A 27,500-nucleotide genomic window follows, 5' to 3' on the forward strand; every position below is an offset into this window, starting at 1 on the left:
TGGCTCCTTGTCCACCTCTGACTGGACTGGGCCCTTTCTCACCTCTCTGACTGGCTCCTTGTCCACCTCTCTGACTGGCTCCTTGTCCACCTCTCTGACTTGTCCACCTCTCTGGCTCCCTTGTCCACCTCTCTGACTGGGCCCTTGTCCACCTCTCTGACTGGCTCCTTGTCCACCTCTCTGACTGGCTCCTTGTCCACCTCTCTGACTGGCTCCTTGTCCACCTCTCTGACTGGGCTCCTTGTCCACCTCTCTGACTGGGCTCCTTGTCCACCTCTCTGACTGGGCCCTTGTCCACCTCTCTGACTGGCTCCTTGGCCCTTGTCCACCTCTCTGACTGGCTCCTTGTCCACCTCTCTGACTGGCTCCTTGTCCACCTCTCTGACTGGCTCCTTGTCCACCTCTCTGACTGGGCTCCTTGTCCACCTCTCTGACTGCTCCTTGGCTGGGCCTTGTCCACCTCTCTGACTGGCTCCTTGTCCACCTGGGCTCTGACTGGCTCCTTGTCCACCTCTCTGACTGGCTCCTTGTCCACCTCTCTGACTGGGCCCTTGTCCACCTCTCTGACTGGCTCCTTGTCCACCTCTGACTGGGCTCTGACCTCTCTGACTGGGCCCTTGTCCACCTCTCTGACTGGGCTCCTTGTCCACCTCTCTGACTGGCTCCTTGTGGGCTCCCTTGTCCACCTCTCTGACTGCTCCTTGCTCTGACTGGGCCTTGTCCACCTCCACCTTGTCTCTGACTGGGCCCTTGTCCACCTCTCTGACTGGGCTCCTTGTCCACCTCTCTGACTCTGTCCACTGACTGGGCTCCTTGTCCACCTCTCTGACTGGGCCCTTGTCCACCTCTCTGACTGGCTGCCCACCTCTCTGACTGGCCCTTGTCCCCTCTCTGACTGGCTCCTTGTCCACCTCTCTGACTGGGCTCCTTGTCCACCTCTCTGACTGGGCTCCTTGTCCACCTCTCTGACTGGCTCCTTGTCCACCTCTCTGACTGGGCTCCTTGTCCACCTCTCCTTGTCCACCTCTCTGACTGGCTCTGACTGACTGGCTCCTTGTCCACCTCTCCTCTCTGACTGGGCCCTTGTCCACCTCTCTGACTGGCTCCTTGTCCACCTCTCTGACTGGCTCCTTGTCCACCTCTCTGACTGGCTCCTTGTCCACCTGGCTCTGACTGACTGGCTCCTTGTCCACCTCTCTGACTGGGCTCCTTGTCCACCTCTCTGACTGGCTCCTTGTCCACCTCTCTGACTGACTGGCTCCTTGTCCACCTCTCTGACTGGGCTCTTGTCCACCTCTCTGACTGGGCTCCTTGTCCACCTCTCTGACTGGCTCCTTGTCCACCTCTCTGACTGGGCCCTTGTCCACCTCTCTGACTGGGCTTGTCCACCTCTCTGACTGGGCTCTTGCCCACCTCTCTGACTGGCCCTTGTCCACCTCTCTGACTGGCTCCTTGTCCACCTCTCTGACTGGCTCCTTGTCCACCTCTCTGACTGGCTCCTTGTCCTGACTGGCTCCTTGTCCACCTGGCACCTCTGACTGGCTCCTTGTCCACCTCTCTGACTGGGCTCCTTGTCCACCTCTCTGACTGGCTCCTTGTCCACCTCTCTGACTGGCTCCTTGTCCACCTCTCTGACTGGCTCCTTGTCCACCTCTCTGACTGGCTCCTTGTCCACCTCTCTGACTGGGCTCCTTGTCCACCTCTCTGACTGGGCTCCTTGTCCACCTCTCTGACTGGGCCCTTGTCCACCTCTCTGACTGGCTCCTTGTCCACCTCTCTGACTGGGCTCCTTGTCCACCTCTCTGACTGGCTCCTTGTCCACCTCTCTGACTGGGCTCCTTGCTCTCTGACTGGGTCCACCTCTCTGACTGGCTCCTTGTCCACCTCTCTGACTGGGCCCTTGTCCACCTCTCTGACTGGCTCCTTGTCCACCTCTGACTGGCTCCTTGTCCACCTCTCTGACTGGCTCCTTGTCCACCTCTCTGACTGGGCCCTTGTCCACCTCTCTGACTGGCTCCTTGTCCACCTCTCTGACTGGCTCCTTGTCCACCTCTCTGACTGGCTCCTTGTCCACCTCTCTGACTGGCTCCTTGTCCACCTCTCTGACTGGGCCCTTGTCCACCTCTCTGACTGGCTCCTTGTCCACCTCTCTGACTGGCCCTTGTCCACCTCTCTGACTGGCCCTTGTCCACCTCTCTGACTGGCTCCTTGTCCACCTCTCTGACTGGGCTCCTTGTCCACCTCTCTGACTGGGCCCTTGTCCACCCTCTGACTGGCTCCTTGTCCTCTCTGACTGGCTCCTTGTCCACCTCTGACTGGCTCCTTGTCCACTGACTGGCTCCTTGTCCACCTCTCTGACTGGCTCCTTGTCCACCTCTCTGACTGGCCCTTGTCCACCTCTCTGACTGGCTCCTTGTCCACCTCTCTGACTGGGCTCCTTGTCCACCTCTCTGACTGGGCCCTTGTCCACCTCTCTGACTCTCTGACTGGCCTTGTCCACCTCTGACTGGCTCCTTGTCCACCTCTCTGACTGGCTCCTTGTCCACCTCTCTGACTGGGCTCTTGTCCACCTCTCTGACTGGCTCCTTGGGACTCCTTGTCCACCTCTCTGACTGGCTCCTTGTCCACCTCTCTGACTGGCTCCTTGTCCACCTCTCTGACTGGCTCCTTGTCCACCTGACTCTGTCCACCTCTCTGGCTCCTTGTCCACCTCTCTGACTGGGCTCCTTGTCCACCTCTCTGACTGGCTCCTTGTCCACCTCTCTGACTGGCTCCTTGTCCACCTGACTGGCTCCTTGTCCACCTCCCTGACTGGCTCCTTGTCCACCTCTCTGACTGGGCTCCTTGTCCACCTCTCTGACTGGCTCCTTGTCCACCTCTCTGACTGGGCTCCTTGTCCACCTCTCTGACTGGGCCCTTGTCCACCTCTCTGACTGGGCCCTTGTCCACCTCTCTGACTGGCTCCTTGTCCACCTCTCTGACTGGGCTCCTTGTCCACCTCTCTGACTGGCTCCTTGTCCACCTCTCTGACTGGCCCTTGTCCACCTCTCTGACTGGGCCCTTGTCCACCTCTCTGACTGGCTCCTTGTCCACCTCTCTGACTGGCTCCTTGTCCACCTCTCTGACTGGGCCCTTGTCCACCTCTCTGACTGGGCCCTTGTCCACCTCTCTGACTGGGCCCTTGTCCACCTCTCTGACTGGCTCCTTGTCCACCTCTCTGACTGGCTCCTTGTCCTGACTGGCTCCTTGTCCACCTCTCTGACTGGCTGGCCTTGTCCACCTCTCTGACTGGCTCCTTGTCCACCTCTCTGACTGGGCCCTTGTCCACCTCTCTGACTGGGCTCCTTGTCCACCTCTCTGACTGGCTCCTTGTCCACCTCTCTGACTGGCTCCCTTGTCCACCTCTCTGACTGGCTCCTTGTCCACCTCTCTGACTGGGCCCTTGTCCACCTCTCTGACTGGGCCCTTGTCCACCTCTCTGACTGGCTCCTTGCTCTGACCTTGTCCACCTCTCTGACTGGGCCCTTGTCCACCTCTCTGACTGGCCCTTGTCCACCTCTCTGACTGGCTCCTTGTCCACCTCTGACTGTCTTGTCCACCTCTCTGACTGGGCTCCTTGTCCACCTCTCTGACTGGGCTCCTTGTCCACCTCTCTGACCTTGTCCACCTCTCTGACTGGCTCCTTGTCCACCTCTCTGACTGGCTCCTTGTCCACCTCTCTGACTGGCTCCTTGTCCACCTCTCTGACTGGCTCCTTGTCCACCTTCTGACTGGGCTCCTTGTCCACCTCTCTGACTGGCTCCTTGTCCACCTCTCTGACTGGCTCCTTGTCCACCTCTCTGACTGGCTCCTTGTCCACCTCTCTGACTGGGCTCTGACTGTCCACCTCTCTGACTGGGCTCCCTTGTCCACCTCTCTGACTGGCTCTTGTCCACCTCTCTGACTGGGCCCTTGTCCACCTCTCTGACTGGCTCCTTGTCCACCTCTCTGACTGGGCTCCTTGTCCACCTCTCTGACTGGCTCCTTGTCCACCTCTCTGACTGGCTCCTTGTCCACCTCTCTGACTGGCTCCTTGTCCACCTCCACCTCTGACTGGCTCCACCTCTCTGACTGTCCACCTCTCTGACTGGGCCCTTGTCACCTCTCCACCTCCACCTCTCTGACTGGGCCTCTTGTCCACCTCTCTGACTGGCTCCTTGTCCACTGACTCTCTGACTGGCTCCTTGTCCACCTCTCTGACTGGCTCCTTGTCCACCTCTCTGACTGGGCTCCTTGTCCACCTCTCTGACTGGCTCCTTGTCCACCTCTCTGACTGCCTTGTCCACCTCTCTGCCCTTGTCCACCTCTCTGACTGGCTCCTTGTCCACCTCTCTGACTGGGCCCTTGTCCACCTCTCTGACTGGCTCCTTGTCCACCTCTCTGACTGGCTCCTTGTCCACCTCTCTGACTGGGCCCTTGTCCACCTCTCTGACTGTCCACCTCTCTGCTGGCTCCTTGTCCACCTCTCTGACTGGGCCCTTGTCCACCCTCTCTGACTGGCTCCTTGTCCACCTCTCTGACTGGGCCTCTGACTGGCTCCTTGTCCACCTCTCTGACTGGCTCCTTGTCCACCTCTCTGACTGGGCCCTTGTCCACCTCTCTGACTGGGCCCTTGTCCACCTCTCTGACTGGCTCCTTGTCCACCTCTCTGACTGGCTCCTTGTCCACCTCTCTGACTGGCTCCTTGTCCACCCTCTCTGACTGGGCTCCTTGTCCACCCTCTGACTGGCTCCTTGTCCACCTCTGACTGACTGTCCACTCTCTGCTGGGCTCCTTGTCCACCTCTCTGACTGGACTGGGCCCTTGTCCACCTCTCTGACTGGCTCCTTGTCCACCTGGGCTCCTTGTCCACCTCTGACTGGGCCCTTGTCCACCTTGTCCACCTCTGACTGGGCCTTGTCCACCTCTCTGACTGGCTCCTTGTCCACCTCTCTGACTGGGGCTCCTTGTCCACCTCTCTGACTGGGCTCCTTGGCCCTTGTCCACCTCTCTGACTGGCTCCTTGTCCCACCTCTCTGACTGGGCCCTTGTCCACCTCTCTGACTGGGCCTTGTCCACCTCTCTGACTGGCTCCTTGTCCACCTCTCTGACTGGGCTCCTTGTCCACTCTCTGACTGACTTGTCCACCTCTCTTGTCCTTTGTCCACCTCTCTGACTGGGCTCCTTGTCCACCTCTCTGACTGGGCCCTTGTCCACCTCTCTGACTGGCTCCTTGTCCACCTCTCTGACTGGGCCCTTGTCCACCTCTCTGACTGGCTCCTTGTCCACCTCTCTGACTGGGCTCCTTGTCCACCTCTCTGACTGGGCCCTTGTCCACCTCTCTGACTGGCTCCTTGTCCACCTCTCTGACTGGCTCCTTGTCCACCTCTCTGACTGGCTCCTTGTCCACCTCTCTGACTGGCTCCTTGTCCACCTCTCTGACTGGGCTCCTTGTCCACCTCTCTGACTGGCTCCTTGTCCACCTCTCTGACTGGCTCCTTGTCCACCTCTCTGACTGGGCTCCTTGTCCACCTCTCTGACTGGGCTCTTGTCCACCTCTCTGACTGGGCTCTTGTCCACCTCTCTGACTGGCTCCTTGTCCACCTCTCTGACTGGGCTCTTGTCCACCTCTCTGACTGGCTCCTTGTCCACCTCTCTGACTGGCTCCTTGTCCACCTCTCTGACTGGCTCCTTGTCCACCTCTCTGACTGACTGGCTCCTTGTCCACCTCTCTGACTGGGCTCTGACTTGTCCACCTCTCTGACTGGCTCCTTGTCCACCTCTCTGACTGGCTCCTTGTCCACCTCTCTGACTGGGCTCCTTGTCCACCTCTCTGACTGGCTCCTTGTCCACCTCTCTGACTGGGCTCCTTGTCCACCTCTCTGACTGGCTCCTTGTCCACCTCTCTGACTGGGCTCCTTGTCCTGACTGGGCTCCTGTCCACCTCTCTGACTGGCTCCTGTCCACCTCTCTCTGACTGGCTCCTTGTCCACCTCCTTGTCCACCTCTCTGACTGGCTCCTTGTCCACCTCTCTGACCTTGTCCACCTCTCTGACTGGCTCCTTGTCCACCTCTCTGACTGGGCCCTTGTCCACCTCTCTGACTGGGCCCTTGTCCACCTCTCTGACTGGGCTCCTTGTCCACTCTCTGACTGGCCCTTGTCCACCTCTCTGACTGGGCCCTTGTCCACCTCTCTGACTGGCCCTTGTCCACCTCTCTGACTGGCTCCTTGTCCACCTGACTCTGACTGGGCCCTTGTCCACCTCTCTGACTGGCCCTTGCTCTGACTGGGCTTGTCCTTGTCCTCTCTGACTGGCTCCTTGTCCACCTCTGACTGGGCTCCTTGTCCACCTCTCTGACTGGGCTCCTTGTCCACCTCTCTGACTGGCTCCTTGTCCACCTCTCTGACTGGCTCCTTGTCCACCTCTCTGACTGGCTCTTGACTGACGGGCTCCTTGTCCACTTCTCTGACTGGACCCTTGTCCACCTCTCTGACTGGGCTCTTGTCCACCTCTCTGACTGGCTCCTTGTCCACCTCTCTGACTGGGCCCTTGTCCACCTCTCTGACTGGGCCCTTGTCCACCTCTCTGACTGGGCTCCTTGTCCACCTCTCTGACTGGCTCCTTGTCCACCTCTCTGACTGGCTCCTTGTCCACCTCTCTGACTGGGCTCCTTGTCCACCTCTCTGACTGGGCTCCTTGTCCACCTCTCTGACTGGGCCCTTGTCCACCTCTCTGACTGGCTCCTTGTCCACCTCTCTGACTGGCTCCTTGTCCACCTCTCTGACTGGGCTCCTTGTCCACCTCTCTGACTTGTCCACCTCTCTGACTGGCTCCTTGTCCACCTCTCTGACTGGGCTCCTTGTCCACCTCTCTGACTGGCTTGTCCACCTCTCTGACTGGCCTTGTCCCTCTCTGACTGGGCTCCTTGTCCACCTCTCTGACTGGGCTCCTTGTCCACCTCTCTGACTGGCTCCTTGTCCACCTCTGACTGGGCTCCTTGTCCACCTCTCTGACTGGGCTCTGTCCACCTCTCTGGGCTCCTTGTCCACCTCTCTGACTGGGCTCTTGTCCACCTCTCTGACTGGGCTCCTTGTCCACCTCTCTGACTGGGCCCTTGTCTCTGACCTTGTCTCTGACTGGGCTCCTTGTCCACCTCTCTGACTGGGCTCCTTGTCCACCTCTCTGACTGGGCTCACCTTGTCCACCTCTCTGACTGGGCTCCTTGTCCACCTCTCTGACTGGGCTCCTTGTCCACCTCTCTGACTGGGCTCTTGTCCACCTCTCTGACTGGCTCCTTGTCCACCTCTCTGACTGGGCTCCTTGTCCACCTCTCTGACTGGCTCCTTGTCCACCCACTGGCCCTTGTCCACCTCTCTGACTGGCTCCTTGTCCACCTCTCTGACTGGGCTCCTTGTCCACCTCTCTGACTCTTGTCCACCTCTCTGACTGGCTCCTTGTCCACCTCTCTGACTGGCTCCTTGTCCACCTCTCTGACTGGGCTGTCCACTCTGACTCCTTGTCCACCTCTCTGACTGGCTCCTTGTCCACCTCTCTGACTGGCTCCTTGTCCACCTCTCTGACTGGCTCCTTGTCCACCTCTCTGACTGGCTCCTTGTCCACCTCTCTGACTGGGCTCCTTGTCCACCCTGACCTTGTCTCTGACTGGCTCCTTGTCCACCTCTCTGACTGGGCCCTTGTCCACCTCTCTGACTGGGCTCCTTGTCCACCTCTCTGACTGGCTGGCCTTGCCCACCTTGTCCACCTCTGACTGGGCTCCTTGTCCACCTCTCTGACTGGGCTCCTTGTCCACCTCTCTGACTGGCTCCTTGTCCACCTCTCTGACTGGCTCCTTGTCCACCTCTCTGACTGGCTCCTTGTCCACCTCTCTGACTGGCTCCTTGTCCACCTCTCTGACTGGCTCCTTGTCCACCTCTCTGACTGGGCCCTTGTCCACCTCTCTGACTGGCTCCTTGTCCACCTCTCTGACTGGGCCCTTGTCCACCTCTCTGACTGGGCCCTTGTCCACCTCTCTGACTGGCTCCTTGTCCACCTCTCTGACTGGCTCCTTGTCCACCTCTCTGACTGGCTCCTTGCCCACCTCTCTGACTGGCCCTTGTCCACCTCTCTGACTGGGCCCTTGTCCACCTCTCTGACTGGCTCCTTGTCCACCTCTCTGACTGGTCCCTTGTCCACCTCTCTGACTGGCTCCTTGTCCACCTCTCTGACTGGGCCCTTGTCCACCTCTCTGACTGGGCCCTTGTCCACCTCTCTGACTGGCTCCTTGTCCACCTCTCTGACTGGGCTCCTTGTCCACCTCTCTGACTGGGCCCTTGTCCACCTCTCTGACTGGCTCCTTGTCCACCTCTCTGACTGGCTCCTTGTCCACCTCTCTGACTGGCTCCTTGCCCACCTCTCTGACGGGCTCCTTGTCCACTTCTCTGACTGGACCCTTGTCCACCTCTCTGACTGGCTCTTGCCCACCTCTCTGACTGGCTCCTTGTCCACCTCTCTGACTGGCTCCTTGTCCACCTCTCTGACTGGGCCCTTGTCCACCTCTCTGACTGGCTCCTTGTCCACCTCTCTGACTGGGCCCTTGTCCACCTCTCTGACTGGCTCCTTGTCCACCTCTCTGACTGGGCTCCTTGTCCACCTCTCTGACTGGGCTCCTTGTCCACAAGCTCTTTTTATTTCTTCCTCTCCCTTGCTGTCTATCCTGCTCCATGTTGAAAGAAATTGTGTTCACACACCCTCTTTTATATGGTGACCAATTTAGATGTGTAAACTTGACAAACATCTTATTTTAAAATCTATATGTTTACCAAACGGTTAAGCGGTTAACCCTTAAACACAGTTGGAGTAAGTGATGGTCAAATGTATTTAAACAAATGAATCATATGAAAAGTATTGTGAACATTGCATTGTGAAATGCAGTTACTTTATATGAAAGGTTTTTCTAGATGAAACACAGATTCATTTTGGTGAAAAAAGTGTGTTGTACTTTAGTCAATTGAAAATGTGCTTCAAGTTTTGAAAAACAGCCTTTTTGATTATCTGTTTTGAATTTCATACCAAGAGTTGTGAAATGTTACTACATACTTGTGGAAATAGTACCAAGGCAATAAAAAATGGTCTCTTGTTGCAGGCAATAATGTGCTAGTATCTTCCAGGAAAACACAAACCAGCACGCTGCTCCTCACTTTGTGTTTTTACACTTACGTGTCAGCCTCTTGGTCTTGGTCAGACCTTATGTGTCAGCCTCTTGGTCTTGGTCAGACCTTACGTGTTGGCCTCTTGGTCTTGGTCAGGCCTTACGTGTCAGCCTCTTGGTCTTGGTCAGACCTTACGTGTCAGCCTCTTGGTTTTGGTCAGAGTTTACGTGTCAGCCTCTTGGTCTTGGTCAGAGCTTACGTGTCAGCCTCTTGGTCTTGGTCAGACCTTACGTGTCAGCCTCTTGGTCTTGGTCAGACCTTACGTGTCAGCCTCTTGGTCTTGGTCAGACCTTATGTGTCAGCCTCTTGGTCTTGGTCAGACCTTACGTGTTGGCCTCTTGGTCTTGGTCAGGCCTTACGTGTCAGCCTCTTGGTCTTGGTCAGACCTTACGTGTCAGCCTCTTGGTCTTGGTCAGAGCTTACGTGTCAGCCTCTTGGTCTTGGTCAGAGCTTACGTGTCAGCCTCTTGGTCTTGGTCAGACCTTACGTGTCAGCCTCTTGGTCTTGGTCAGACCTTACGTGTCAGCCTCTTGGTCTTGGTCAGACCTTATGTGTCAGCCTCTTGGTCTTGGTCAGACCTTACGTGTCAGCCTCTTGGTCTTGGTCAGACCTTACGTGTCAGCCTCTTGATCTTGGTCAGAGCTTCTGGTTTTAAACCTTATGTGTCAGCCTCTTGGTCTTGGTCAGACCTTACGTGTCAGCCTCTTGGTCTTGGTCAGACCTTATGTGTCAGCCTCTTGGTCTTGGTCAGACCTTACGTGTCAGCCTCTTGGTCTTGGTCAGACCTTACGTGTCAGCCTCTTGGTCTTGGTCAGACCTTATGTGTCAGCCTCTTGGTCTTGGTCAGAGCTTCTGGTTTTTAAACCTTTACGTGTCAGCCTCTTGATCTTGGTCAGAGCTTCTGGTTTTTAAAACTTATGTGTCAGCCTCTTGATCTTGGTCAGAGCTTTTCATTTTTAAACCTTATGTGTCAGCCTCTTGATCTTGGTCAGAGCTTTTCATTTTTAAACCTTATGTGTCAGCCTTTTGATCTTGGTCAGAGCTTCTGTTTTTAAACCTTATGTGTCAGCCTCTTGGTCTTGGTCAGAGCTTCTGGTTTTTAAACCTTATGTGTCAGCCTCTTGGTCTTGGTCAGAGCTTCTGTTTTTTAAACCTTACGTGTGAGCCTCTTGGTCTTGGTTAGAGCTTCTGTTTTTTAAACCTTAGGTGTGAGCCTCTTGGTCTTGGTCAGAGCTTCTGTTTTTTAAACCTTACGTGTGAGCCTCTTGGTCTTGGTTAGAGCTTCTGTTTTTTAAACCTTAGGTGCTGAACACATCATGGAAGCAGCATGTTGTGCTGCTGCTGTGAGAGTCTGTATGCAGGTGTTAGGGAGTGGTTTGACCAGCCATTTGTTCTTTGTGTTATTCCAAAAGCCCATGAAATGTGCTCTGGCACAACCTGTCAGGCCTGGCATCCATGGGACCGCGCCCCGCTTGTCTGTCTGTCTGTCTGTCTGTCTGTCTGTCTGTCTGTCTGTCTGTCTGTCTGTCTGTGTCTGTCTGTCTCTGTGTCTGTCTGTCTTCCTGTCTGTCTTCCTGTGTGTGAGTGAGTGAGTGAGTGAGTGAGTGAGTGAGTGAGTGAGTGAGTGAGTGAGTGAGTGAGTGAGTGAGTGAGTGAGTGAGTGAGTGAGTGAGTGAGTGAGTGTGTCTGAGGGTGCACCCATATGGGGTGTGTTTGTGTATGGGGTGTGTTTGTGTATGGGAGAATTAAGTATTTACAGCCTCGTCCAGGCAAGGCGTAAAACACATTATTTTTATGGGGTTACACACATAAATAGAGCTTGTGTGAAATGTCTCCCCCATAAAACTCAGTCAAAGACAGGAGGGGAGTGGCATGTATACAATGCATCACAGTGAGGGGAAGTGGTTGGGGGAACCTCCAGAGCACCTCCAGAGCGCCTGCACAACCTCTGTTCTCTCACCACCAAACTGTCTCCATCTCTGGGGAAGAGGAGGAGGCACGCTCCCCTTCACCCGATCTCTCCTGGCTCTGTCCTCATTCTAATCTCCCACAGAATCTAACACTGGGCTTTATTGATTCAACATGTTCTGCTCTGTGGAGATTGATACCATTTCATGGCACAGTGTTGGAATCATCCGTCAGTGTCAGTGTCAGTGTTGGAGTCATCCATCAGTGTTGGAGTCATCCATCAGTGTCGGAGTCCTCTGTCTGTGTTGGAGTCATCCATCAGTGTTGGAGTCATCCATCAGTGTTGGAGCCATCCGTCAGTGTCACTGTTGGAGTCATCCATCAGTGTTGGCGTCATCCATCAGTGTTGGAGTCATCCATCAGTGTTGGAGCCATCCGTCAGTGTCACTGTTGGAGTCATCCATCAGTGTTGGCGTCATCCATCAGTGTTGGAGTCATCCATCAGTGTTGGAGCCATCCGTCAGTGTCACTGTTGGAGTCATCCATCAGTGTTGGAGCCATCCGTCAGTGTCACTGTTGGAGTCATCCATCAGTGTTGGCGTCATCCATCACTGTTGGAGTCATGCATCAGTGTTGGTGTCATCCATCAGTGTTGGAGTCATCCGTCCGTGTTGGAGTCTTCCGTCAGTGTCTGTGTTGGCATCATCCATCACTGTTGGAGTCATCCGTCAGTGTCTGTGTTGGCGTCATCCATCAGTGTTGGAGTCATCCGTCAGTGTTGGAGTCGTCCGCCAGTGTTGGAGTCATCTGTCAGTGTTGGAGTCATCAAACAGTGTTGGAGTCATCCGTTGTTGTCAGTGTTGGAGTCATCCATCAGTGTTGGAGTCGTCCATCAGTGTTGGAGTCATCCGTCAGTGTTGGAGTCATCCATCAGTGTTGGAGTCATCAAACAGTGTTGGAGTCATCAAACAGTGTTGGAGTCATCAAACAGTGTTGGAGTCATCCATCGTTGTCAGTGTTGGAGTCATCCATCAGTGTTGGAGTCATCTGTCAGTGTTGGAATCATCCATCAGTGTTGGAGTCATCTGTCAGTGTTGGAGTCATCAAACAGTGTTGGAGTCATCCGTCAGTGTTGGAGTCATCCATCAGTGTTGGAGTCATCAAACAGTGTTGGAGTCATCCGTCAGTGTAGGAGTCATCCATCAGTGTTGGAGTCATCAAACAGTGTTGGAGTCATCCGTCAGTGTTGGAGTCATCCATCAGTGTTGGAGTCATCCGTCAGTGTTGGAGTCATCCATCAGTGTTGGAGTCATCCATCAGTGTTGGAGTCATCCATCAGTGTTGGAGTCATCAAACAGTGTTGGAGTCATCAAACAGTGTTGGAGTCATCAAACAGTGTTGGAGTCATCAAACAGTGTTGGAGTCATCCGTCAGTGTTGGAGTCATCTGTCAGTGTTGGAGTCATCCGTCAGTGTTGGAGTCATCTGTCAGTGTTGGAGTCATCCGTCAGTGTTGGAGTCATATGTCAGTGTTGGAGTCATCTGTCAGTGTTGGAGTCATCCGTCAGTGTTGGAGTCATCCGTCAGTGTTGGAGTCATCTGTCAGTGTTGGAGTCATCCGTCAGTGTTGGAGTCATCCGTCAGTGTTGGAGTCATCTGTCAGTGTTGGAGTCATCTGTCAGTGTTGGAGTCATCCGTCAGTGTTGGAGTCATCTGTCAGTGTTGGAGTCATCCGTCAGTGTTGGAGTCATCCGTCAGTGTTGGAGTCATCCGTCAGTGTTGGAGTCATCCGTCAGTGTCTGCATCCACAGTAACAAAGCACACAGAACAAACAACAATCTGGACAAATAACCTGGACAAACAACCTGGACAAACAACAATCTGATCTGATTGTTGTTTGTGCTTTCAATCTTATTTATTCATTGCTATGCTTCAGTCAGTACACAGCAGTAGTCCCCCCACCCTCTCTCTCTGACCCTAACACATTCCCATAGGCTGACCTGTGAAGGGGCTTGTGCAAGCTGTGGGGTGTGATTGAGATGGCTGATCCATCCACAGGTCAGAAAGCGCTGTGGGAGGGAGATGGATGCCGAGGTGTCAGGTGAAGTTGCCCCCAGACGCTGATCTTGGGTCTGTTTTTCATTTCCCCAACAATGATCAAGGTTTGGTTTGTGGGAGGGGAAGCTGATCCTAGATCTGTACCTACGGGAAACTTCACCCCGGCCTGAAGAGAGATAAATGCCAAGGTGTCAGAGCACTTTGGTTATGCTCTGGGATGCTGGGCTGTCCCCAGGCAGGACAGGGGAGATGTGGGAGTGTATGATTAATAGGCTATCATATCTCCTCTAAATGATGTCCCATGTAACACAGCCCAGACGAAGGGATACTCTAATGGCTTAACATAGGAGGCCCCAGGTAAGCAGCCATGGGCTGCTAAATTTACTGAAACCTGTTCTTGCGTCCGTTTTTGCTTTATGTCAAGCTTGATGGTGATTAGCTCATTAGTTGAGAACTTGCCTACCTGGTTAAATAAAGGTGAGAAAAAAAAAATACTCTTTTTCCATTACATTTCGTCTACATTTCAAAGTCAAAAGTTGACTGTTCAAAGTTGCTTGGTCATTGGGGTGGCAGGGTAGCCTAGTGGTTAGAGCATTGGACTAGTAACCGGAAGGTTGCAAGTTCAAACCCCTCAGCTGACAAGGTACAAATCTGTCGTTCTGCCCCTGAACAGGCTGTTAACCCACTGTTCCTCATTGAAAATAAGAATTTGTTCTTAACTGACTTGCCTAACTTGCCTAAAGGTTAAAAAAAAACAAGAGCGGGTCAGCTTGAAACTGCAATAATGTACCCTTTATTTCTTCTCCCATTGAGCTCAGAAGACCTCTTTACCTGGGAAACCTTGTTCAAGGGAAGAGACTGTAAGCACAGGAAGGGGTCAGAGACGCTCAGGGAAACCTTCCTGGAAAGGTTTATGGTGACTCCGAGATGTTCTAGAATCTTTCATTTAGCTGCTGACGTTGAAATGTCTCTGAGGGCCAGCTTTGGCCAGTCTTCTCAGGGCACCAGATTCATTGGTGTCAAATAGATGGGGTTGCTTTAATAGACTTTCAACAGCTGGCATCTAATGTGACCTATGTTCTTTCTGTCTGTAATCCAAGTTTCACGGACAGGGATCAGTTTTGGATGCTGCCAAGTTCGAAGACAACAAACTCTCTCTCGGCAACTGCCTCTTGCGCTCCATTCAAAGCTCAAGTCAAAATGTTTCCCTCATAATTGCCGGGGTTTATTTCAGCTCCCACCAAAATGAAAAGATGATCTTAGCAGAACAGAATGCTCTTAGGAGCATCAAGAGTGCTACTCAACTGTGGCAGGTCTAATGTCTGCCGCAATGGGGACAACATGCAATTGAGGCATTACATATTGAAAACAGACACTTTTTTAGTAAAGCTACGTGTGACTCTATTTTCATGTTCTGTCTATCATTTGCAATGTGGACAAAGTTACATTGACACATGATTTGGTGTGTTCGTGGCTGATAACGCTGGCATATTAGTAACCAAGTGCTTTCTGTTCTGATCCGAGTGGGGCTCAAACTCACAACCTTCTGCACAACAACACACGCCACTCGACGCCAGCCGTTTTAGCTGACAGAGCAAAGACTCTGTGAGTGAAAGTTGGCTTCAGATCTCAGGGAAGTTGTGATGTCACCAATGTAGCCCAGACAACGTGCTACAAGCGCGTACATCCACTACTTAATTATCTTCTTGTCTTCACAGAGCCTCCACCGTCCCAAAACCTCCCGTGGCCCCGAAGGTACGTATGTTTATCACAGACGATGTGATTCTCTCCCTCTTTAAGCCAGGTATAGACCTAACAAAATATCTGATTCAACATTGGTATTCCAGCTAGTTACTCTAATAAAGTGAACATAGTTCATTTGATTGATATTGAATGTCTTTGCATAAATTGGGCCCCTCTGAAATGATGTCACACAACATCTGTGTTGCATGCTGGGAAGAAGACCACCATTTGTAAAGTCATTCTAGTTGTTCCATATTAATACAGTAGTTGCCTAGTTGTTCCATTTTAATACAGTAATTGCCTAGTTGTTCCATTTTAATACAGTAGTTGCCTAGTTGTTCCATTTTAATACAGTAATTGCCTAGTTGTTCCATTTTAATACAGTAATTGCCTAGTTGTTCCATTTTAATACAGTAGTTGCCTAGTTGTTCCATTTTAATACAGTAATTGCCTAGTTGTTCCATTTTAATACAGTAATTGCCTAGTTGTTCCATTTTAATACAGTAGTTGCCTAGTTGTTCCATTTTAATACAGTAATTGCCTAGTTGTTCCATTTTAATACAGTAATTGCCTAGTTGTTCCATTTTAATACAGTAATTGCCTAGTTGTTCCATTTTAATACAGTAGTTGCCTAGTTGTTCCATTTTAATACAGTAATTGCCTAGTTGTTCCATTTTAATACAGTAATTGCCTAGTTGTTCCATTTTAATACAGTAATTGCCTAGTTGTTCCATTTTAATACAGTAATTGCCTAGTTGTTCCATTTTAATACAGTAGTTGCCTAGTTGTTCCATTTTAATAGTAGTTGCCTAGTTGTTCCATTTTAATACAGTAGTTGCCTAGTTGTTCCATTTTAATAGTAGTTGCCTAGTTGTTCCATTTTAATACAGTAGTTGCCTAGTTGTTCCATTTTAATAGTAGTTGCCTAGTTGTTCCATTTTAATACAGTAGTTGCCTAGTTGTTCCATTTTAATACAGTAGTTGCCTAGTTGTTCCATTTTAATACAGTAGTTGCCTAGTTGTTCCATTTTAATACAGTAGTTGCCTAGTTGTTCCATTTTAATACAGTAGTTGCCTAGTTGTTCCATTTTAATACAGTAGTTGCCTAGTTGTTCCATTTTAATACAGTAGTTGCCTAGTTGTTCCATTTTAATACAGTAGTTGCCTAGTTGTTCCATTTGAATACAGTAGTTGCCTAGTTGTTCCATTTTAATACAGTAGTTGCCTAGTTGTTCCATTTTAATACAGTAATTGCCTAGTTGTTCCATTTTAATACAGTAGTTGCCTAGTTGTTCCATTGTTTTTATGGTTTCAGTTCAAATCAAATAAAGACTGATGCTTCTCTCTTCTCAGAGGGATACTTTAGTATTTTAACGATTTCTAAGCGAAAGGGCAGAACGATACAATAATCTTTGATTTGGTTAAGATAATTCCCCTTACAAAGTGCCTTTTTGGCTGTTTCTAAGAGAGCTGTGGAAACATCAGTGTTGCATGTGTTGTGTTGATGTGTTGATGCACCCTGCATGCCTTTCCTCCAACATGTAGGTCGAGCCATCAGAGATCATTAAGCCTGTGGCTATTATCAGCCACCACCACCCCCCCTCCCACCACCATCCCACTGAGCCCACCAGTCTTATCCCCAGCGCCCCACACAACAAAACTGCCCGGCCCTTTGGGGGCTGCGGGAGAGAGGACAGGGACTACCCCATCGCACGCTCCCCCCATCCCGCCTTCATTCCCTCTGCATCTTCTGCCTTCACCCCCGCCACCCTAGCCCGCACTCCTCCTCCACCCCAGCCCCTCTTCCCTTTCTCCTCCTGCTCCTCACCCCCCTCCCTCCCTGCCGCACCCCAGCCCTCAGTCTATAACACGCCCTTCAACCTCTACTCCAACGAGAACGCCTGCGAGGTGGCCATGGGCCAGAGGCGGGGCCTAACGGAGAGCCAGGGCGGAGCTGCGCAGTTGAACGGGTGAGTGGCACTAACAGGCTCCTCCCCTTTTACTCATCCTCCCTTCCTCCCTCATCTGGGTCCAATGGAAAGATGTTGCCCTAAAAGTCTCAGTATGAAACTGGGGTTAAACCATGGTTAGGGATTAGGAGGTTGGGTCCATCATGTACAGCACTGTGTGTCACTGTGAATGACCTTTCTGTTACAGGAGCTACGGTACTATAATATGATATGACAGCTTGGATGTGGATATGTGAGTTCTCGTTGGATCGTATAGTGGCCTGCTACCACAGTGAAACCGGACCTTAAAGTTCAGAAACAACAGTCATCTAATATTAACTTTTCACCATTGTGTGTAGCCTACTGGATGTTGTTGCAGACAGTTTTAGATGATCAACAGAACTATTTGAGGTGTAAATCAGTTGAGATGAAGGTTGAGTTCCAAATGGTGCCCAGTTCCCTATATAGTACACTATTCTATGAGCCCTGGTCAAAAGTATCAAACCAAACCTAGGAGTAATTTTACTAAATTAACAATGAAGGTGTTGAAGCTGTTTAGTTGGTACTGCTCGTGTTCAAAGTGCCAGTCTGAACTTGTCAGGGTTCAGATGGTTTAGGTATGAACTTGTCAGGGTTCAGATGGTTTAGGTATGAACGTGTCAGGGTTCAGGTGGTTTAGGTCTGAACCTGTCAGGGTTCAGGTGGTTTAGGTCTGAACGTGTCAGAGTTCAGGTGGTTTAGGTATGAACCTGTCAGGGTTCAGGTGGTTTAGGTATGAACCTGTCAGGGTTCAGGTGGTTTAGGTCTGAACTTGTCAGGGTTCAGATGGTTTAGGTATGAACTTGTCAGGGTTCAGATGGTTTAGGTCTGAACTTGTCAGGGTTCAGATGGTTTAGGTCTGAACTTGTCAGGGTTCAGGTGGTTTAGGTCTGAACTTGTCAGGGTTCAGGTGGTTTAGGTATGAACTTGTCAGGGTTCAGGTGGTTTAGGTATGAACTTGTCAGGGTTCAGATGGTTTAGGTCTGAACTTGTCAGGGTTCAGGTGGTTTAGGTCTGAACTTGTCAGGGTTCCGGTGGTTTAGGTATGAACTTGTCAGGGTTCAGGTGGTTTAGGTATGAACTTGTCAGGGTTCAGGTGGTTTAGGTATGAACTTGTCAGGGTTCAGATGGTTTAGGTATGAACGTGTCAGGGTTCAGGTGGTTTGGTATGAACTTGTCAGGGTTCAGGTGGTTTAGGTCTGAACTTGTCAGGGTTCAGGTGGGCTTAGGTATGAACTTGTCAGGGTTCAGGTGGTTTAGGTATGAACTTGTCAGGGTTCAGGTGGTTTAGGCATGAACTAGTCAGGGTTCAGGTGGTTTAGGTATGAACTTGTCAGGGTTCAGGTGGTTTAGGTATGAACTTGTCAGGGTTCAGGTGGTTTAGGCATGAACTAGTCAGGGTTCAGGTGGTTTAGGTATGAACTTGTCAGGGTTCAGGTGGTTTGGGTAAAACGTGTTTTGGCACTAAAGCAAAAAGCTGTTTTTGTTTTTAGTGTTTTTTCAAGTAACTAAGGTCAAACTTGGAAATATTATTGTGAAACCACAAGGTACGGGCACAATTTAGGCGTAGGGGAAGGACTATGTTTATGTTTTGTAGTTAGTAATAGTTTAATTACTCATTGGCTGTACACAGTGCATACAAGTAGAACAGTAGCGAAACAATCCGGACATTTTGTCTAGTTTTTTTCTCCCCCTTACATTCCTTCTCCTCCTCGTCTGTCTGTCTGTCCGTCCGTCCGTCCGTCAGTCCGTCCGTCCGTCCGTCCGTCTTTCTCTAATCTCCAACAGTCCATGACACCCCCCCGTTTCCCTCTGTGAGTCTAGAGGCTAGAGGAGATACTCTGACGCCTGTGCATATTCTTAGCCTGCTGTAACCCTATCTGTTTACTGTGTGGTGCAGTATGGGAGGCTTTAATGAGGTTGATGGTGGGGAGCTTTTCCTGAACTTACCATTTGTCGGAAGAAAGCTTTACCGTCTAGGTTGAGCCTGATGTTTTGGCTGTGTGCAAATGAGCTGTCGATGCATCAAGCTGTCAAAACACACGCACACAGGCACACACACACATAGATAAATACACGCACACACACACACACACACACACACACACACACACACACACACACACACACACACACACACACACACACACACACACACACACACACACACACACACACACACACACACACACACACACACACACACACACACACGGTGGTCTTATGTGACCCCTAGCCCCGGGTGACAGGATGCCAGAGGGCATCTCTGTTTCCCTGCTTGTCCCAAAAATCATATTACCCAGAATATGACACCTCTATGACACCCCTACCATCTCACTAGCTTATTGCGGCTGTTCTGTCAAAGTGGCACACCTACCCCATTCAGTACATAGACAGCCTTATCACAGAGGATACACCAGAAGGTACAGTGGTGGCGATAACATGGAGATGGTTGAACTCTGTTTACCATTACACACAACTGGGTTTATCTGTATCAGAGTCACTACAACACATCTGCTGGATCCATATTGGCGTTAAACCCCAGACAGCTGTTCTGTTGCTTAGTCGACACGTGTCTGACTGACTGACTGACTGACTGTCTGTCTGGATGATCCAGCTCACGTTGGTCCTGACACTCAGACAGACAGTCAGATAGACAGTCAGTTAGACAGACAATCAGTCAGATGGACAGACAGTCAGACAGACAGTCAGAAAGGTCAGACAGTCAGTCAGACAGTCAGATAGACAGACAGTTAGACAGACAATCAGTCAGATAGACAGAAAGTTAGACAGACAATCAGTCAGATAGACAGACAGTTAGACAGACAATCAGTCAGACGGACAGACAGTCAGACAGACAGTCAGAAAGGTCAGACAGTTAGAAGGTCAGATGGTCAGAAATGTCAGACAGTCAATCAGATAGACAGTCAGAAAGGTCAGACAGTCAGTCAGACAGTCAGATAGACAGACAGTTAGACAGACAATCAGTCAGATAGACAGACAGTTAGACAGACAATCAGTCAGATAGACAGACAGTTAGACAGACAATCAGTCAGACGGACAGACAGTCAGACAGACAGTCAGAAAGGTCAGACAGTTAGAAGGTCAGATGGTCAGAAATGTCAGACGGTCAGTCAGTCAGTCATTCAGAAAGGTCAGACAGTCAGTCAGACAGTCAATCAGTCAGACAGTCAGTCATACAGACAGTCAATCAGACAGACAGTCAGAAAGGTCAGTCAGACAGTCAGAAAGGTCAGACGGTCAGTCAGACAGTCAGAAAGGTCAGACAGTCAGTCAGTCATTCAGAAAGGTCAGACAGTCAGTCAGACAGTCAATCAGTCAGACAGTCAGTCATACAGACAGTCAATCAGACAGACAGTCAGACAGTCAATCAGTCAGACAGTCAGTCATACAGACAGTCAATCAGACAGACAGTCAGACAGTCAGACAGTCAGACAGTCAGAAAGGTCAGACAGACAGTCAGACAGTCAGAAAGGTCAGACAGACAGTGAGACAGTCAGAAAGGTCAGTCAGACAGTCAGACAGTCAGACAGTCAGACAGACAGTCAGACAGTCAGACAGTCAGACAGACAGTCAGACAGTCAGAAAGGTCAGACAGATTGATTTCTTCCTGGTTTCTCTCATTCTCTCTCCTTCCAGCCTCACCAGTAACTCTGCTCAGGTTGTGATTCAGATCTCCCAGTAATGGTTTAATTCTCTCCGCCAGTCTCTCCTCAGGCTCAGATGGATCCCGCCTGATCCCGTCTGATCCTGTCTGATCCCGTCCCTGCGTCCCAAATGGCACCATATTCCCTATGTGCACTCTTAGAATATAAGGTGTTATCTAGAACCTAAAATGGTTATTTGGCTGTCCCCATAGGAGAGAACCTTCTGGTTTCATGTAGAAAGGGTTCTACATGGAACCAGAACGTTTTCTCCTATGGGGACAGCCAAAGAACTCTTTTGGAACCCTTTTTTCTTAGGGTGTAGTGCACTAATTTTGACCAGGGCTGATGGGGCTTTGGTCAAAACTAGTGCACTATGTCGGGAATAGGGTGCCATTTGGGATGGAGGCCATCTTATGCTCCTATCAGTGAGTGTTTCGTAATAATGCACAGCCGTTAGCACCGTGGTGCTGTAAATATGTAATCTACACTGGTCCACTGGTCCTATATAGGACATGTGAACTGGACAATGTGCACGTACCATTAGGATGCTTTGCTTGACTGTGTTGGACTATATTGTTGTCCGACTGTGTTAGACAGACTGTGTTGTTGTCCGACTGTGTTAGACAGACTGTGTTGTTGTCCAACTCTGTTAGACAGACTGTGTTGTTGTCCGACTGTGTTAGACAGACTGTGTTGTTGTCCGACTGTGTTAAACAGACTGTGTTGTTGTCCGGCTGTGTTAGACAGACTGTGTTGTTGTCCTATTCTGTTAAACAGACTGTGTTGTTGTCCGACTCTGTTAAACAGACTGTGTTGTTGTCCAACTCTGTTAAACAGACTGTGTTGTTGTCCGACTGTGTTGTTGTCCGACTGTGTTGTTGTCCGACTCTGTTAAACAGACTGTGTTGTTGTCTGACTGTGTTAGACAGACTGTGTTGTTATCCGACTCTGTTAGACAGACTGTGTTGTTGTCCGACTCTGTTAGACAGACTGTGTTGTTGTCCGACTCTGTTAAACAGACTGTGTTGTTGTCCGACTGTGTTAGACAGACTGTGTTGTTGTCCGACTGTGTTAAACAGACTGTGTTGTTGTCCGACTGTGTTAGACAGACTGTGTTGTTGTCCTATTCTGTTAAACAGACTGTGTTGTTGTCCGACTCTGTTAAACAGACTGTGTTGTTGTCCAACTCTGTTAAACAGACTGTGTTGTTGTCCGACTGTGTTGTTGTCCGACTCTGTTAAACAGACTGTGTTGTCGTCTGACTGTGTTAGACAGACTGTGTTGTTATCCGACTCTGTTAGACAGACTGTGTTGTTGTCCGACTCTGTTAGACAGACTGTGTTGTTGTCCGACTCTGTTAAACAGACTGTGTTGTTGTCCGACTGTGTTAGACAGACTGTGTTGTTGTCCGACTCTGCTAAACAGACTGTGTTGTTGTCCGACCGTGTTAAACAGACTGTGTTGTTGTCCGACTGTGTTAGACAGACTGTGTTGTTGTCCGACTGTGTTTGACAGACTGTGTTGTTGTCCGACTGTGTTAGACAGACTGTGTTGTTGTCCGACTGTGTTAGACAGACTGTGTTGTTGTCCGACTGTGTTGTTGTCCGACCGTGTTAGACAGACTGTGTTGTTGTCCGACTGTGTTAGACAGACTGTGTTGTTGTCCGACTGTGTTAGACAGACTGTGTTGTTGTCCGACTGTGTTAGACAGACTGTGTTGTTGTCCGACTGTGTTAGACAGACTGTGTTGTTGTCCGACTGTGTTAGACAGACTGTGTTGTTGTCCGACTGTGTTAGACAGACTGTGTTGTTGTCCGACTGTGTTAGACAGACTGTGTTGTTGTCCGACTGTGTTAGACAGACTGTGTTGTTGTCCGACTGTGTTAGACAGACGGTGTTGTTGTCCGACTGTGTTTGACAGACGGTGTTGTTGTCCGACTGTGTTAGACAGACGGTGTTGTTGTCCGACTGTGTTTGACAGACGGTGTTGTTGTCCGACTGTGTTTGACAGACGGTGTTGTTGTCCGACTGTGTTAGACAGACGGTGTTGTTGTCCGACTGTGTTTGACAGACGGTGTTGTTGTCCGACTGTGTTTGACAGACGGTGTTGTTGTCCGACTGTGTTAGACAGACTGTGTTGTTGTCCGACTGTGTTAGACAGACTGTGTTGTTGTCCGACTGTGTTGTTGTCCGACTGTGTTAGACAGACTGTGTTGTTGTCCGACTGTGTTAGACAGACTGTGTTGTTGTCCGACTGTGTTAGACAGACTGTGTTGTTGTCCGACTGTGTTAAACAGACTGTGTTGTTGTCCGACTGTGTTAAACAGACTGTGTTGTTGTCCGACCGTGTTAGACAGACTGTGTTGTTGTCCGACTGTGTTAGACAGACTGTGTTGTTGTCCGACTGTGTTAGACAGACTGTGTTGTTGTCCGACTGTGTTAGACAGACTGTGTTGTTGTCCGACTGTGTTAGACAGACGGTGTTGTTGTCCGACTGTGTTTGACAGATGGTGTTGTTGTCCGACTGTGTTAGACAGACGGTGTTGTTGTCCGACTGTGTTTGACAGACGGTGTTGTTGTCCGACTGTGTTTGACAGACGGTGTTGTTGTCCGACTGTGTTAGACAGACGGTGTTGTTGTCCGACTGTGTTTGACAGACGGTGTTGTTGTCCGACTGTGTTTGACAGACGGTGTTGTTGTCCGACTGTGTTAGACAGACTGTGTTGTTGTCCGACTGTGTTAGACAGACTGTGATGTTGTCCGACTGTGTTGTTGTCCGACTGTGTTAGACAGACTGTGTTGTTGTCCGACTGTGTTAGACAGACTGTGTTGTTGTCCGACTGTGTTAGACAGACTGTGTTGTTGTCCGACTGTGTTAGACAGACTGTGTTGTTGTCCGACTGTGTTAGACAGACGGTGTTGTTGTCCGACTGTGTTTGACAGACGGTGTTGTTGTCCGACTGTGTTAGACAGACGGTGTTGTTGTCCGACTGTGTTTGACAGACGGTGTTGTTGTCCGACTGTGTTTGACAGACGGTGTTGTTGTCCGACTGTGTTAGACAGACGGTGTTGTTGTCCGACTGTGTTTGACAGACGGTGTTGTTGTCCGACTGTGTTTGACAGACGGTGTTGTTGTCCGACTGTGTTAGACAGACTGTGTTGTTGTCCGACTGTGTTAGACAGACTGTGTTGTTGTCCGACTGTGTTGTTGTCTGACTGTGTTAGACAGACTGTGTTGTTGTCCGACTGTGTTAGACAGACTGTGTTGTTGTCCGACTGTGTTAGACAGACTGTGTTGTTGTCCGACTGTGTTAAACAGACTGTGTTGTTGTCCGACTGTGTTAAACAGACTGTGTTGTTGTCCGACCGTGTTAGACAGACTGTGTTGTTGTCCGACTGTGTTAGACAGACGGTGTTGTTGTCCGACTGTGTTAGACAGACGGTGTTGTTGTCCGACTGTGTTTGACAGACTGTGTTGTTGTCCGACTCTGTTAGACAGACTGTGTTGTTGTCAGACTGTGTTTGACAGACTGTGTTGTTGTCCGACTGTGTTAGACAGACTGTGTTGTTGTCCGACTGACTCTGTAACGTAGTGAAGTAGAGCAGAGGTTCAACTCCTCATGATTGGGAAACATCCTCAACATATCACACGTGGCAGATTATCTGACTTTGATCAGAGTTTTCGGTTATCGGCTTGCCTGTGTAATCCATACAAAGTGTTCTTCCTGGGAATGGAAATGTAGCTCAATTTGATCAAATTAATCAAGAGACACTTTGATGTAGTTCGAGTTCAGATTCAGGGTTCAAGTTAGAATTTGACTTTAAAGGTGCAATATGCGATTGGTACCAACATTTTTGTGATTTTAAATGAATGACATTTACATTTACATTTAAGTCATTTAGCAGACGCTCTTATCCAGAGCGACTTACAAATTACAAATTACATAAATCCATTGATTATTTTGCTAGCAGATACCCATAGACTTCCAGTCATTGTGCTAACGCTAGTTAGCATTGGCTTGCAAAACTACCCCTAACTACCTTCATACTGGACACAGACATAAAAATGGTATCCACTAGTTAATCTGCCTCTGGGGAAGAAGATACAATCCTGAAGTATCCTTTGAAGCTGGCCACTGAACATCTTCACCTGACTAGATGGATTCTTCCCTAGTCAAGTGGTTGCATTTTCTCCACTGACAGTTAGGGGAGGGAAAGATCATCCTGCATCTGTACCTAAGGGAAATTACACCTGGGAGGGATTCAGGTGAAATACCTGCATGTGTGTGACGTCAGTGCATGTGGTTGTGTGCCTTTCATTTCAGAGGGGTTGTTGATTTGTTATCTACTGGTCTATTACTGTTTATCTGGGTAGGTTTAATACTGTCTGTCTGGGTAGGTTTAATACTGTCTGTCTGGGTAGGTTTAATACTGTCTGTCTGGGTAGGTCTAATACTGTCTGTCTGGGTAGGTCTATTACTGTTTATCTGGGTAGGTTTAATACTGTCTATCTGGGTAGGTTTAATACTGTCTATCTGGGTAGGTCTAATACTGTTTATCTGGGTAGGTTTAATACTGTCTATCTGGGTAGGTTTAATACTGTCTGTCTGGGTAGGTCTATTACTGTTTATCTGGGTAGGTTTAATACTGTCTATCTGGGTAGGTTTAATACTGTCTGTCTGGGTAGGTCTAATACTGTCTGTCTGGGTAGGTCTATTACTGTTTATCTGGGTAGGTTTAATACTGTCTATCTGGGTAGGTTTAATACTGTCTGTCTGGGTAGGTCTATTACTGTTTATCTGGGTAGGTTTAATACTGTCTATCTGGGTAGGTTTAATACTGTCTGTCTGGGTAGGTTTAATACTGTCTATCTGGGTAGGTTTAATACTGTCTATCTGGGTAGGTTTAATACTGTCTATCTGGGTAGGTTTAATACTGTCTGTCTGGGTAGGTTTAATACTGTCTATCTGGGTAGGTCTATTACTGTTTATCTGGGTAGGTTTAATACTGTCTATCTGGGTAGGTTTAATACTGTCTATCTGGGTAGGTCTAATACTGTCTATCTGGGTAGGTTTAATACTGTCTGTCTGGGTAGGTTTAATACTGTCTGTCTGGGTAGGTCTAATACTGTCTGTCTGGGTAGGTCTAATACTGTCTGTCTGGGTAGGTTTAATACTGTCTATCTGGGTAGGTTTAATACTGTCTATCTGGGTAGGTCTATTACTGTTTATCTGGGTAGGTTTAATACTGTCTATCTGGGTAGGTTTAATACTGTCTATCTGGGTAGGTTTAATACTGTCTATCTGGGTAGGTTTAATACTGTCTATCTGGGTAGGTCTAATACTGTCTATCTGGGTAGGTCTAATACTGTCTATCTGGGTAGGTCTAATACTGTCTATCTGGGTAGGTTTAATACTGTCTATCTGGGTAGGTCTAATACTGTCTATCTGGGTAGGTCTAATACTAGCTCTCTGGGTAGGTCTAATACTGTCTATCTGGGTAGGTCTAATACTGTCTATCTGGGTAGGTCTATTACTGTTTATCTGGGTAGGTTTAATACTGTCTATCTGGGTAGGTCTAATACTGTCTATCTGGGTAGGTTTAATACTGTCTATCTGGGTAGGTTTAATACTGTCTATCTGGGTAGGTCTAATACTGTTTATCTGGGTAGGTTTAATACTGTCTATCTGGGTAGGTTTAATACTGTCTATCTGGGTAGGTCTATTACTGTTTATCTGGGTAGGTTTAAAACTGTCTATCTGGGTAGGTTTAATACTGTCTGTCTGGGTAGGTCTAATACTGTCTGTCTGGGTAGGTCTAATACTGTCTATCTGGGTAGGTTTAATACTGTCTATCTGGGTAGGTTTAAAACTGTCTATCTGGGTAGGTTTAATACTGTCTATCTGGGTAGGTTTAATACTGTCTATCTGGGTAGGTTTAATACTCTCTTTTCCATATGAGAATATCAACCATGTGCTCTCTCCCTTCCTTCACTCTACAGCCAGCAAATCCTGTGACAAAGTGCGTGTGTAAAGCATGCAAGTGTGGTGTGTGTGTGCTCGTTTGTCTGTGTGCGTGCCTGCCTGTCTGCGTGTGTGTGTGTGCTCGTTTGTCTGTGTGCGTGCCTGCCTGTCTGTGTGTGTGTGTGTGTGCGTGTAATACGGTTGGTTTGTGGAGTGCTTTTGACATAATGTAATGGCATGCACATTCACTACTACCTCCCTAACCAGGGTGGAGTTCATATACCAGCCATTATACTACAGGGAAATTAACAAGTTAACCTATGTAAGTGTACTTCCTGCTCACATAGTACCATTCTATAGAAGTTTGCCTGTTACTTCAGGGAGCAGTGCACATGTTTACTCGCAAGCTACTATGTTACGTTATGCAACACACACACACACACACACACACACACACACACACACACACACACACACACACACACACACACACACACACACACACACACACACACACACACACACACACACACACACACACACACACACACACACACACACACACACACACACACACACACACACACACACACACACACACACACACACACACACACACACATGTGCATACAAACATATGGACACACACAGGGTCATATATAATTGTAGACGCGCTGACATGCTGACATGCTGACACATAGAAACACTCAAGCGTCAGCGTTGACACGGGCAGAAAATCACTCAGACAGGAAGTGTTGACAGGCATTTGTCAGAACCTGTTAATAAATCAATCCTTTCAAAGACTTGTGTACACTCATGCAGCAGTCCATCTCAACTATGTCTTTCTCCGCGCGTGTGCGTGCGTGTCTGTGTGTCTGTGTGTGTGTGCGTGCGTGCGTGCGTGTGTGTGTGTGTGTGTGTGTGTGCGTGCGTGTCTGTGTGTC

The 27,500-nt window shown here is 49.6% G+C and overlaps 1 protein-coding gene and 1 long non-coding RNA gene across 6 annotated transcripts in view; both read left to right on the forward strand.

The window, feature by feature from the left end:
* pdlim5a (PDZ and LIM domain 5a) overlaps positions 1–27,500 on the forward strand; it is a 142,262-nt gene that overhangs the window by 50,598 nt on the left and 64,164 nt on the right. Inside the window, exons 4-5 of the mRNA XM_052461102.1 lie at positions 14,913–14,949; positions 16,483–16,907. Of these exons, the coding sequence (XP_052317062.1) occupies positions 14,913–14,949; positions 16,483–16,907 (462 nt within the window). The remainder of the gene's footprint in view (positions 1–14,912; positions 14,950–16,482; positions 16,908–27,500) is intronic.
* Positions 17,572–26,408, forward strand: LOC127907200 (uncharacterized). Of its 5 annotated transcripts, XR_008063704.1 has the most exons (11): positions 17,572–17,937; positions 17,969–18,061; positions 18,123–18,207; positions 18,239–20,079; positions 20,113–25,064; positions 25,209–25,376; positions 25,617–25,760; positions 25,929–26,000; positions 26,073–26,120; positions 26,169–26,192; positions 26,385–26,403. It is a non-coding gene; the product is annotated as an uncharacterized LOC127907200 (long non-coding RNA). The 5 variants fall into 5 exon arrangements; XR_008063705.1 differs by lacking the exons at positions 26,073–26,120; positions 26,385–26,403 and adding an exon at positions 26,337–26,369 and having other exon boundaries at positions 26,145–26,216; XR_008063707.1 differs by lacking the exons at positions 26,073–26,120; positions 26,169–26,192 and having other exon boundaries at positions 25,617–25,736; positions 25,881–25,952; positions 26,385–26,408.

This window comes from Oncorhynchus keta, chromosome 14 (genome assembly GCF_023373465.1).
Source record: "Oncorhynchus keta strain PuntledgeMale-10-30-2019 chromosome 14, Oket_V2, whole genome shotgun sequence".
NCBI lineage: Eukaryota > Metazoa > Chordata > Actinopteri > Salmoniformes > Salmonidae > Oncorhynchus > Oncorhynchus keta.